We start from the raw sequence: 13,795 nt of genomic DNA, 5'->3' as shown, positions 1-13,795 counted from the left end.
AACATATTATACGAACTAATGAATGGTTATGTATGTAAATACCAGTGAGACAAGAACCCTTTAACAAAACAAAAAATCATGTCTACACAACATTTATGACTTTCACAAATGATCACGTATCAATCCTAAGTATGAACGGAAGTGTGGTAGGGGATTTCACAGATACTTTGAAATATCTAAAATTAACACCAAATTCCATGAAGATATATAAGATTTTTTTCTGATATTTTTCATAACAAAAAAGGTTTTATTAAACATTTTCAAATTTTTTCATTTTGATATTAATTTTTTTTCCAATGTAATGACGCTGTATGACAATTTTTAACCATAATATTATATCTACATGTGGTATTCACCACTTTAGTGAAATAAGTCGAACCTACACTGTGAAAGAAATATTATTTTCGAAATGTAGAATAAATATAAGTCGAGCTCCTCTTCGGAATGACATTCAAACAAAATCATACCAATGAGTGCATGTTTACAAGTACTGAAAACCAGTTTGAGTATTTAGTCTTATATGAAATTAAGTTGTCATTTACTGATATCGGTATCTTGTGTTTTGAGTAGATTTCATACAGCAATGCCATATAAAATAAGGAACCGTACATTTTTTGCAAAGGTAAGGTAAGTCAATACAGAATTAAAAGGCAGAATTGATTGATTGATTGATGATTAATGTCATATTCAGCCCTCTTACCAGTGTTAGTCCGAGGCACTCAGCGTTTTTTTTATTGAGGAAGTTAGAGTGCTCGGAAAGAACCACCGACCTTCGGCAGGAAAGCTGACAATCCTAGTCAATTGAGAATAAATTCGGGACACCGGCCACGTGCGGAATTCGAACTCACAAGCTCGGTGTTAACAAGCTAGTAATACAGTGGTTTGACTTCTTGGAACAATTGGCTATCGATGCTCCTTTAAAAGTAGGGAAAACCTTAAAAAAAAAAACACATTTAGTTTGAAATAGGCGAATCTTTTTTATCCCTTGAATTGGCTGACGAAAGATTTGAACAATAATAGTATATTATTAACAACTAGTTTGTCAAAATGTTTATGTATCCAAAGTCAGGAACCTCAAGGACAAGCAGTTTATACAAAACCGTTTTGGGGTATTGAATAATGAAATCAGACTGTCATTTGAAAACAAACAAATACACATTAATTGGGTAATTTTCAGAAGAGGTCAATGGAACTTTACCATTAACAGACAGCCTAAGCATTTAAAAATAAAGTTTAGACTCGCTTGTCATTAATCTTGGATTTAACATTGCTATGCGAATTCAAATAACAAGGTATTCAAAGAGAAATTTTTTATTTTTTTTAATTTTGTTGAAGTTGGTTGGATGAAGATATCTTCATATTGAATCTATGAAATGTTTTGATATTAGATATAGTTAAATGGAGTACATAATTCACACATGTAAAAGATATATTGAAATGTCAAAGAAAAAGTCACATCGTGTCATAAACACATTGATCTTATGTATAATATATCATTTGGTATCTTTCCAGGTTCTCTTAATTATGAGTCAGTTACTGCATATGCTTTAGAAGTATTGGTAGTGGATGGCGGCACTCCACCTCTATCTGCGACAGTTTCAATTGACATAACCATCACTGATGTCAATGACGGAGGACCGACCTTTAATGAAATATATAATACATCTGTTATAGAAAATACCGCTATTGGTACTGTTGTAGAAACAGTAACCGCTACAGATCCTGACCATTCAAATTCGACATTTGGAAATCTATTCTACACAATCATATCTGGAGATTTGGATAGCAAGTTTACAATTGATTCTTCTACAGGCCAGATAACCTTAAACGGAAACTTAGACCGCGAAACAACTGACTATTATTTCCTAGTTGTGCAAGCAAAAGAGCAAGTTGGGACTTATTCAGCTTCTACAACAGTAAATGTGTCAATAATTGATGTTAATGATAACATTCCCATTTGTACTTTTATGACGTTCAGTTCAGAAATAGCAGAGTCGACTGCACCAGCTTCAATTCTACAGACATTTAACTGCTCAGACATTGATTCAACAATTCATGCGTCACTCACATATACAATAGTATCTGGTAAAACAAGCGTTTTTGAACTCTCTTCAAATGATATGTTGCTGAAGACGGCATTAAACTTTGAGTCTGATATTACATCTTATAATCTTGTCATACAGGTTTCGGATGGGACAAACCTGGTCAATATAACAGGAACAATTACTATAACCGATGTCAATGAGGAAGCACCAGAATTCACATCAGGTTATATATTTGTTTACACCCCTACTTCTTTAAACAAATTTAAATGTATTCGAATTCTTCGACGACTACTAGACTAGTATTAGTAGCTAAGAGTCAGAAAAAACACAATACAAATTTTATAAATTATTTCACCAGTGTAATCATTAAAGAAAAAAGTTCACCTTCACACAAAAAAAAATACAATATACTGAAGTATATCATTAACACTGACATAAATCAATAATATTATATATTACTTCAACAGATTGCATCCTTAAAGTTCATCAGCTATGTGAACGATATGAACTTTCTATTTCAGTGGAATACACTATAGTCGTAGCTGAAAATTCTACCATTGGTTCAACCATTGTTACAGTAACAGCCACAGATACCGATACAACTGATGTATTAACGTATACTATTACGTCATCGGTATCGTACTTCAGTATTGATTCTTCAACTGGTGATATTCTTCTTACAAAAGAGCTGGACCGGGAGATTGTTGATAGTCATACAATAAACGTATCAGTGTCAGATAGTATAAATAACAACTTTACAACTGTATCAATCACAGTGACAGATGTCAACGATAATGCACCAATCCTCAATCCAATTTCATACAGGTACAAGTACTTTCGTCATGCATCTAATACAAAAATAACGAGGTCCAATTTGTTAGCCTGCATAACATATAAACGACAATGTAATAATTCAAATTAATTTTTAACTGATATAGGACAATGATGTTGATTTACACCATTCCAAGCGCTTTTGTTTTCCACATAATTATTATTACCAATAATTAACCAGTTCCGGGTCGAATCCGACACCGATACCAATATTTTAAGTCAAATGTAGTTTCCGGTTGTAGTTCCTCTTTATTCTGCCCTCCACGTTCTGGAGTACCACCACTATAGTTTTGTTCGAAAATCACGACCGGGATCAGGAGAGATTTGCATATAAAACTGTGCACCTTATAAGCAGCATGATTTTATCAAATTACAAAAAAAAAAATATGTATAAAAATTAGTGTTTTAAATCAGACGCAGGTACTTTATTTCATTCACGGAATCCTGCGTGTGTACTAGTACAACAATGAAAATTAACAAATTGCAATGAATGCTTCATTTGTAGCAATCTTTAAAAATTTTATTTTAGTTGTTTATAATTTTCCAACACTTTGAGTAGTTTATAACAGCAATCACCTTTTCTGGTTGGCCTGTCCTCTGTCCATAGCCTTTTATTCCACTTCTTGGCGCATTATTATATTTTTTAGTAAAGGCAAAAATATTTACTGAATAAAGTTTGATACCTGTTAAAATACTACAAAAATATCTGATTATCATTCAAAATAATGTTTTGTGTTTAAATCAACGATGAACGCAAAGTGAAAAGAAATAGTTTTTGTGTTATTGCTATGTTTTTATCGCCGCCATCTTTTTTACATTCAGTTCCTCACAATGTTTTTAAAGATGTTACCTCACAATACAGTTAGTAGCTATATATGTATGTTACATTTTATATGCCATCAGCAAAACGTTAGGTTCCATTTGTAAAGCATGAACTACTTACCCCGCTGACGCACCTATTCTATCTCGGATTTCTAATAGGGTTTGTGTTGATCAATCAAGCTTTTCTTTGGAGTATTTATTAATCTTCATTTTGCTCTTTGTCATGGTATTGTATGTCATCCTTCGACCTATAAAGTTTGATTGTAAAATTATCTTTTATATATTTTTCCTTTAGTTTTGGATATTTATATTAATGCTCTCTTTATTCTCGATATCTTATGGGTTGTTCATTTGGCAACTTAACTTCATGCTTTGTGGGTTTTTTTACCATTTCATTTAACTTTTGTAACCATTATTCACACTGTGATGAGAATTTTGTATCTTTACATAGTATTTTCAATCTTTTTTAGGGGAACTGTGTCTGAAGATGACGTAGCTGCTGCTAGTGTTATACTGATAGTAGTAGGCACTGATGCTGACGACATACTTACTGATGGGAATGGAAATATATCTTTTAGCATCATAGGTTTGCTTTAATTGAAATCTGTTGTTTTATTAATTTATGTTCAAGCTTAAGGGCATACGATACAGTTACAGGGGAGGTAATGACGTTGCTAACGTAAAATGTAATTTTCGCGACGTCAAACTGTGACATATCGGGAAAAGATGTATTTTTCGACTGATTTTTATCAATCAAACTGATTAAATTTGAAAACGAGTGCATGGACCCCTATTTTTGAAAACGACATTTTGTTGTGAGATTATGTGGACCAAATTTTGTAAAACTGTAAATAGTGCATTTTTTTTTAATATTGATAAATATACAGCAAAAAATAACGGTTTTTTTCTCAATTCATGACCATTTGATAAATATGAGTTATTTCTGAATAAAAAAAGCATAAATTTTTAGGATACTTATCACGTACAGAAATTACAAATTATTTAACAAAAAACAATTTATGTTTATCTTTTAAAACAAAAAAGTTATGTCATTCTTTCGAAAGATAAAATACGGCCACAAATCCGAATTTTGAGCAAATATACAAAATTTCTACCTCATTTAACTCAAAAAGTAGCACATGAAGGTATATTTTTTATTACATATTTGATTTAATCAGGCAAAAAATAGCCTATATGGAAATTTTCATCAAACTGTAAATACGGAATCAAAACTGTATCGTATGCCCTTAAACTGGAATGCAATGTGCAATCATCCATTTTATTAGTCGACATAAGTGTTGTTTTATTTATTTAACAGTATATGCATATTTTTCTAGAAACAAAAGAAAACTACGATTGTGTATAAATGAAAGTTATACAACACACATTTAACAGCTTTTCTTCCAGAGCACAATATCAAATGCATTTGTAGTTCAATATATACTTCTACTGTACATTTTTTTTTTCAGATGGCGATCCAACAAACGACTTTCAAATGAATGTCACTTCTGGGGAACTGGTAACAACAAAACAGCTTGATTATGAAATTACAACCTCTTATTCGCTTGTTGTAAGAGCTGTTGACAGAGCGGGAGACAGTCAATCTTTGTCAGCGACGGCTTTTATAACAGTTTCTGTTACAAATGTAAACGAATTTGACCCAGTTTTTAATGATACGTTTTCATCATCTATTGACGAAGACATAGACATTGGTACACCAGTTTTAACCGTTTTTACAACTGACGGCGATAGTAGCATAGCTGGTGACGTTTATTTTTCCTGCATGCATACCAAATTCTACGTTGATTCTGAAACTGGAACACTTTATCTAAAGGACAATTTAGATTATGAAACAACGACATCATATGAAGTTAATATCACGGCTACCGATAAAGGTAGTCCGGCACGTAATGAAACTACTAGCGTCATGATAACTGTGAACGATGTTAATGATAACAATCCAGAATGTTATCCATCTTTGTATACAACTGTTCTAGCGGAAGATGCCGCAATTGGAACGACCTTTGTCACTTTGACTTGTACAGATGCGGACAGTAGTGACAACGGAAATCTTTCATATACAATCACGAGTGTCAACACCGTTGCAGGGTCTGGATCGTTTACAATTGATTCAAATTCATCTGTATCAACAACTTCCGGCTTAGATTTCGAGAACACAGAAAATCATATTCTCGTTATTAACGTCACTGATGGTGGAACAATACAGAGATCAACAACAGTAACAGTAAATCTTGCTGTAACAGATGTCAACGAGCATGACCCCGTGTTTTCGTCAACAACATATCAATTTAGCATTTCAGAAGCAACTTCGATCGGAACTGTTGTGCAGAATATATCAGCAACTGATTCAGATTCAGCTGATTTAGTTTACTACTATTTTAACAGTACTAACTCTGCATTTGATATTGACTACGTAACTGGCGAAGTAAAGGTGAAGTCAGCACTTGACAAGGAAATTAATCCAAGTTATTCCATTGTTGTTATTACTATAGATTCAGGAACGGTAAACTCCTCCCGGTCAACATCGGTAACTATTGAAATAACAATACTTGACGAAAACGAAAAGCCACCGATGTTTTTAACGAGCCTTTACATTGTTTCATTATCAGAGAATTCGTCCATTGGGTCATCGGTTGTTACCTTGAATGCAACTGATTCAGATAATGATAATGTAACGTATACCATAATTTCAGGAAATATGTTTACCATATTTACTCTTAATTTAACAACAGGATTACTAGAGCTTAACTCAAGTCTCGATTATGAAAATTCAACGAGTCTTTCACTTATTGTGCAAGCCGAAGATACCCGTGGTCTGAGCAGTACTGGTACAGTTGAAGTGGTTGTTGTCGCATATAACGAATATTCTCCTGTGTTTTCAGAAAATGATTCAAACGTGTCCGTTCCAGAAAACACTACTGTTGGATCAACTTTATTGACTTTGTTAGCAACAGACGATGATAGAGGCGATGACGGTATAATTCAATACAGTATTAACGCATCAACAACACAGTTTGCAATCGAAAGCTCATCTGGGTCTATCAAACTGACGGGTATACTAGATCGCGAAACGACAAAGGAGTACATTATTGATGTGTTGGCTGTTGACAGTGGTAAAACACCATCGAGCTTTACAACCACGTATAGCTTAATTATCATCGTAGAAGATGTGAACGATGTAACACCAATATGTTCTTCAAATACTATAACACACGGAATTGCAGAGGACAGTGTCATCTCGACAATTCTTGTTCAACTTAACTGTTCAGACGAGGATGATGATCCAAATTTGATAAATAACCAACTCAGTTACATTATTTTAAGCGGGAATACTGGTAATGCCTTTAGTTTGAACAACACAACTGGAGAACTAAGCTTAATGAACGCTTTAGACAGGGAAACAACGTCTTCGTATAGTTTGGTTTTAACGGTATCTGATTCAGGCATTCCTGTATTAACAACAGCCGTAAATGTTTTTATAACAATATCAGGTATGTTCTGTTTTAGAATTGTTAACTGTATATATTGTGCAAGACTTTCGTTTTTTTGCAATGATTTAAAATCCGAATATGAATATCGGTCTAGGCCATGTTATGGTAAATTGCGTTATTTTGAATGCAGTGTTTGCTGCTTTGCTTTTAATCATATATTGTTGAATTCATTTTTGTAGATATCAATGACAACTCTCCGCAGTTTACAAATGGCACATATAAATTCTTGGTAGATGAAAACATTGCACTGTCTTCAGTTGTGGGACAAGTTTTGGCTACTGATTCAGACTCTAGCGGAGCAGGTTTGTCTCATATTTGCTTACTTGTACGTTGTTTTTTTTTAAATGAAAACATACAAGATTTACTTACCATATTTTCGGGGTATCATTGAAAGGTCGTTGATTAATCATACTGATTAACTGTAACTTTCGTCTTGGCTTTGGCTCTGGATGGCTATTCGGTGAAGTTACTTTTTGGGCGTAGGTATTGAGTAAAATGGCAACAATTTAGTAGAACCATTTTTACAAACGCATAGTAAATCAGCACGTCAATGATTTGGATCATCAGCAAATATCTTGAATCGTATATTCTTATTCAAAGTTGCGTATGACATAATGTTTTTGATCCATCCGTCTGTCTGTTCGTCAGTCCGCCAGTCCTGTTCTTGTCATTAAAAATTCTCAGCAACATTACAGCATAATTCATGAAACATGGTAGATAATCGGGACATACTATTTAGGTGCGCATGTCGACAGGAAGCTATGGTTTAATATTTTCTAGGATTTATGCCCATTTTGAATTAGAATTTTTACCTAAATACTACTGCAACAGTTTCTAATCGCCACTCCACTGAAATCACACAACAGAAATTCATGAAACATAGTAGATACTAAAGACATTATATGCACATCATCAGGAAATTATGAGTCAATTCTTTTTTTAATGGCCAAATCCCTTTGAACTTAAAAAAAAATTAACTTTAATTTTCTACTGTAACAGTTTAAAATCGCAACTCACTGAAACCACACAACATAGTTCAATGAAACGTGGTGAACAACGTATAGTTTGGTGTTAACGGTATCTGATTTAGCGATTCCTGTATTAACAACAGCCGTAAATGTCTCAAATGAGTTTATAATATGAAGGAGATTTGCATATCCTCGAGAACATTTTATCAGATTAAAAAAAATTAATGTATGACTGTTTTCTATTCAAATTTCACTAGGGCTAGTTTATTACTCCATTTCATCTGGAAATGAAGAAGGAAAATTTGCTGTAGACCTTTTGAGTGGTAATGTAAAAGTTATATCTTCTTTGGATGCGGAAATAACTAATTTGTACAATATAACAATAAATGCAACTGACAACGGAAGTCCTGTTCAGTTTGATGTTTCATATGTGGTAATTACTGTGAATGATGTCAATGATAACTCTCCTAGCTGTTTGCATTCTTTTATTTCTGCTACCGTCATAGAAAATGCAACTTATGGAGATAACGTTGCACAATTGACGTGTTCCGATAATGATGGCACCTCAAATTTGTTATATCTTCTACTAAGTACAGACCAAGATTTCGAAATAAATGCAACAAGTGGAGTGTTGACATTGAATAATAGCTTAGATGCAGAAATAACACCTTCGTTTGCACTTGTTGTCAACGTAACAGATATGAAATATTATACAACTGTCACAATATATGTTACAGTAAGCGATATCAATGAATACACACCAGTATTTTCGGTGTCTGATTCTTACAATGTTACGATAGCTGAAGATTTTCCAGTAGCTGGTACTATATATAATATAACAGCAACTGATGATGACTATTCTAATGATACACTTGTATACTCAATCGTCAGTGGGATTACAAGCTCAGAATTTACAATTAACTCCAACACTGGTATAATTATCTTACTAAAATCACTTGACGCAGAGACAACCAGCCAATACATATTAGAAATAGAAGTAACAGATGGTGTTTATAGTAATACAACTAATTTAACCATTACAGTTTCTGATGTGAATGATAACGATCCATTCTGTGACCAAAGTGTGTATACTGTATCTTTCAATGAAAACACAACGATTGGATCCAGTATTGTAACTCCTAATTGTTCAGACATCGATATTTCGAATACAGATCTAGTGTTTTCGATCACATCGGGAAATACGGACCAAAGTTTTGAAATAAACGCCACGCTTGGAATTTTATCGCTTAACAATAGCTTAGATTATGAAAATTCTATACAATACACTCTAGTTATATCTGTGACAGATAATGGTACTCCTAACCGCAGCATAACTATCAAGTTTTTCATAAATGTTATCCCTATCAATGAGCAACCTCCAATATTCGGGTCAACGGAATACAATGTATCCGTTGCGGAGGATTTACCGCTAAACAGTAATGTTATCTTGGTTAATGCGTCTGATTCTGACACTGGTAATTTCCATGGTACCATAATTTATGTTATATTCTACGGTGATTCAACTGGTCATTTCGCCGTTGACACATTGGGTCAAATAAAACTAGTAAGACAACTGGACAGAGAAACGAGTGAATTCTATAATTTGACTATTTTGGCTTCGGACAGTTCTACATCGGCTGCTGATTCTATGACTTCAACCACTTTTGTTAGTGTAACCGTGTCTGACGTCAATGATAACTATCCAAGATTTTCTGAAAGCTCCTATTCAGTCTCTTTATTGGAAAACGCTGTAATAGGCGCTACAGCGCTTAGTTTGAGCGCAACGGACGACGATATAAATGAAAACGGACAGTCAGGGTTTCTATATTCTATTATATCTGGTAATACAGGCCATGCATTTAATTTGTCTGACAACAAATTAATTTTAGCAGGTGAAGTAGATAAGGAGACATTATCATCCTTCAAACTTCAAATACAGGTACGAGACAATGGAACACTATCATTGTCAGACAATGCGTATATTCATATAGAAGTTTTAGCTGTTAATGAGTACACTCCGGCGTTTGCTAATGACAGTAATTCGATAACGGTTAGCGAAATTATTCCACTTGGAACTATTTTGCACACACTTGCAGCAACAGACCAAGATACAGGAGATTATGGAACATTACGGTATTATATTGCTGACAACATTACATATAGCGAATTTTTACTTGACGAATATAGTGGACAGTTGATTGTTTGGTCTGCATTAGATTATGACACAGCACCAACGGAGTACAACTTGACAGTCCAAGTCATTGACACTGGATTTAACGTTTCTGACTCTAAATCTGACTATATGTGGCTATATATAAATCTAACGGATGAAAACGATCACACTCCAACGTTTTCTCAAAATGTATACACATTCACAATTCAGGAGAATACAACTTCCGGTAGTTTGATCGGCAGCATTGGGGCGTCTGATGACGATTCTGGAAACAATGGCGAAGTTACATACTCTATTGTTAGTGGTGATGGTGCTAGTGTATTTTCTGTCAATGAAACATCTGGTGAGATAACATCATCATCAGATATTGACTATGAATCAAAAAGTTTGTTTTCTATAGTTATGGAAGCCAAAGATAATGGCACTAGCAGTTTGTCATCGCGATGTTTAGTAAAAGTTATAATTACTGACATTAATGATAATGCCCCAATTTTCCAACCTGACAATTTTGCTATTAATATTGCCGAGGATTCTGTCATTGGTACGTCTGTTACATCAATGTATGCAGTTGATCCAGATTCAGCGGTGTCTAACAACAACGTATTTACATACAATATGATTTCTGATACCTTTACTATTGACGTCTCGACTGGTATAATAACAACAACTACTTGCTTAGATACAGAAAACATCACAAGGTATGTAAAATTATATATATATAAAGATTTGGAGAATAGTTTAAACTTATTTTCTAAGCAGAGTGCCAGAAAAAAATATAAGTAAGATAGAGTCATATCTCTCCATATTTTGGAGAGTTTGGTGTTTATGGCATATCTTTAAAAATAATAATTAGAAGATGACATGTACGCTGAACTTTCGTATGTCACCTAACGGCCTTAATCAAAGCCTGTACGTCATAGCAACATTTCTAATGCTAGTTATTATGAAGTAAAGCAACAAACAAAAGCATATGAACCACATGTCGCATGGCATATAACAGGCACATGATGCAGTTACAGTGGAGTAACAACGCAACAGACGATTATTGATTGTTTCTGTTTAATCCTATCATCTATTTCTGTATATAGGATGATAAAGAGGTTGACACACTGTGAACACCAACTTGTTGTTGCTGTTTGATGTTATACATGTTTAGCTGATTGTGTAGTTACGTTGTTGTCTAATTTACGTAAACCCACACATCTCCCTTTAGTTTAGTTAAATAATTTTATAATTTTGGAAAATTCCTTCCCTGACAACTTTCAATGACATATTTGCAACTTGATGTTGTTTTTTTTTATATTTATGATATATTTTTACACTAAAATTGAAAACAAATCAACATTTTATATAAAAAACTATTATAATATTTTAAACACTTAACTATAATTTTAGATACTGTTGAGACGTTGACATCATTTTTTGGTTTGTTGCTTTATTATATTTATTATGTTTGCAGCTATATATTAAATATAACTGCAGTCGACCAAGGGTCACCAGTTTTAACTGGGACAGCGACAATTACAGTCTTAATTGATGATGTCAATGATAATATTCCGATTGTTTACGGAGATTACTTGTCCGTAGTAACTGAAGATTCTGGCATAAACACAGTCGTAGTAATTATCAATGCAACGGATGCCGATGACGGTGTAAATGCTGAACTTACATACTCTATTGTAAGCGGTAACACTGACAATGACTTTAAAATAGACAGTGGCTTTGGAATTTTACAGGTAGCCAAAACACTTGATAGGGAGAGAACATCATCATACGATTTAGTTATAAACGTTACAGATGGTGGATCCACATTGAAATCAAGCATTGTGAATGTAACTATTACTATTTCTGATCTCAACGACAATATTCCTACTTTTACCTCTGTAACCTTCAATTTCAATATCGCTGAGGATGCTGTCATTGGACTAGAAGTTGGAACCGTGACTGCTAATGATTTAGACGCTGATGGTAACGGGCATATTACATATTCTTTACCAATATTTTGGTCGGGTTTGAATTCTCATTTCCAAGTCAATGATACGACGGGTGTCATTTCAACAGCTGCTGCATTAGATCGGGAAATCTTCGATTCGTATACAATACTTTGTAAAATAGCAGACAACGGGTCACCAACATTCACTAACACTGTTAATATATCAATAACGATAACAGATGTTAATGACAACGATCCGATGTTCAATGATACAGCTTATTCTGCATCTTTCCCAGAAAATCAGGCTGTTGGTACCACATTGGTATATGTTTTTGCAACCGACGCCGATATTGGTGCCAATAAGGACATAATATTAACAATTGATTTATCAACAACAAATGGACAAACCGCTGACACGTACATTGCTATTGATTCAGCGTCGCAAACGTTAACAGTGAAGCAAAATATCGACCGTGAGATTACGTCATCGTTCCTGTTTACACTACTAGCTACTGATGGTGGGATGCCATCGAAATCGTCTAACGCTTCAATTAGTTTCATTGTGGAAGATTTGAACGACAATGCTCCATCTTTCTCCTCCAGTTTTTATAATGCAGAGATACCATACAATGATAACTGTCATGTGACTGTTGTAGTGGTCTCAGCTAGTGACAGTGATGATGGTGATATTGTAACATACAACCTAGCAACAACTGAATATTCAAATATATTTGGTTTGAATTCTACTTCAGGTAAGAACTGTTTAATTAAGTTAATGTTGATACTGCACATTAGTCATATAACATGGCTTTACGCAACGACAATGCAAACCATATTACTCTCAACATAAAGAATGGTATATGTGGATACTGTATATAAATGTTCAAATGAGGCGATGTTCAATAAATCAACTGTCGGGGTGATATCGGTATTTCATTTTAAAAATTTATCCTTTTGCTGAATTCTGAAATTAAACTACTTACATCATGTTATAAATGAAAACAATGTTGTCGAATGTTAAAGTATGAGGTTAAATTTATTCTTTTTAACAACCGTAAATTTATAAATAATTGTTATTATTTATTAGCTTAGTGAAAATATCTTGCTTATCTTTTGCTCTCAGGTGTGATATCACTGATCGCAACGCCTGGTGAAAACGCAAAGTATGAACTGGAAATCATTGCAAGCGACACTGCGTTAACTAACAGTACTGTGAAAGTTCGAGTCGACACATTCGAATCAGAGAGTGCAGTTGTGACATTATCACTTGGTATTAACAAAACAGCTTTTGAACCGTTGGAACAAACATTCATTTCCGAATTTGAGTTAGTTATTCAGCAAAATTACAGTACTAGTCAAACTAGAAAATGGTGTATTAAAGCAACATCAGAAAGGTAAGTATAATTCATTAACTAAAAGACGGAATGACTGTTTAACGGAAGTTTGCCAATTTTACAGCGAAGGACCATGTATTGCCTAGATTCTATTATGTAATATTCGTTTTGGGTTTT

General features: G+C 33.9%; 1 protein-coding gene across 1 annotated transcript in view; it reads left to right on the top strand.

Annotated features, from left to right (window-relative positions):
* Positions 1–13,795, top strand: part of LOC139482596 (protocadherin Fat 4-like) — a 40,655-nt gene that overhangs the window by 20,715 nt on the left and 6,145 nt on the right. Inside the window, exons 15-22 of the mRNA XM_071266511.1 lie at positions 1,513–2,268; positions 2,567–2,870; positions 4,169–4,284; positions 5,168–7,210; positions 7,390–7,512; positions 8,436–11,049; positions 11,811–13,036; positions 13,408–13,678. Coding sequence (XP_071122612.1) covers positions 1,513–2,268; positions 2,567–2,870; positions 4,169–4,284; positions 5,168–7,210; positions 7,390–7,512; positions 8,436–11,049; positions 11,811–13,036; positions 13,408–13,678 — 7,453 coding nt within the window. The remainder of the gene's footprint in view (positions 1–1,512; positions 2,269–2,566; positions 2,871–4,168; positions 4,285–5,167; positions 7,211–7,389; positions 7,513–8,435; positions 11,050–11,810; positions 13,037–13,407; positions 13,679–13,795) is intronic.

This window comes from Mytilus edulis, chromosome 1, assembly GCF_963676685.1.
Source record: "Mytilus edulis chromosome 1, xbMytEdul2.2, whole genome shotgun sequence".
NCBI lineage: Eukaryota > Metazoa > Mollusca > Bivalvia > Mytilida > Mytilidae > Mytilus > Mytilus edulis.
This window is presented reverse-complemented; position numbering and strand designations above follow the sequence as displayed.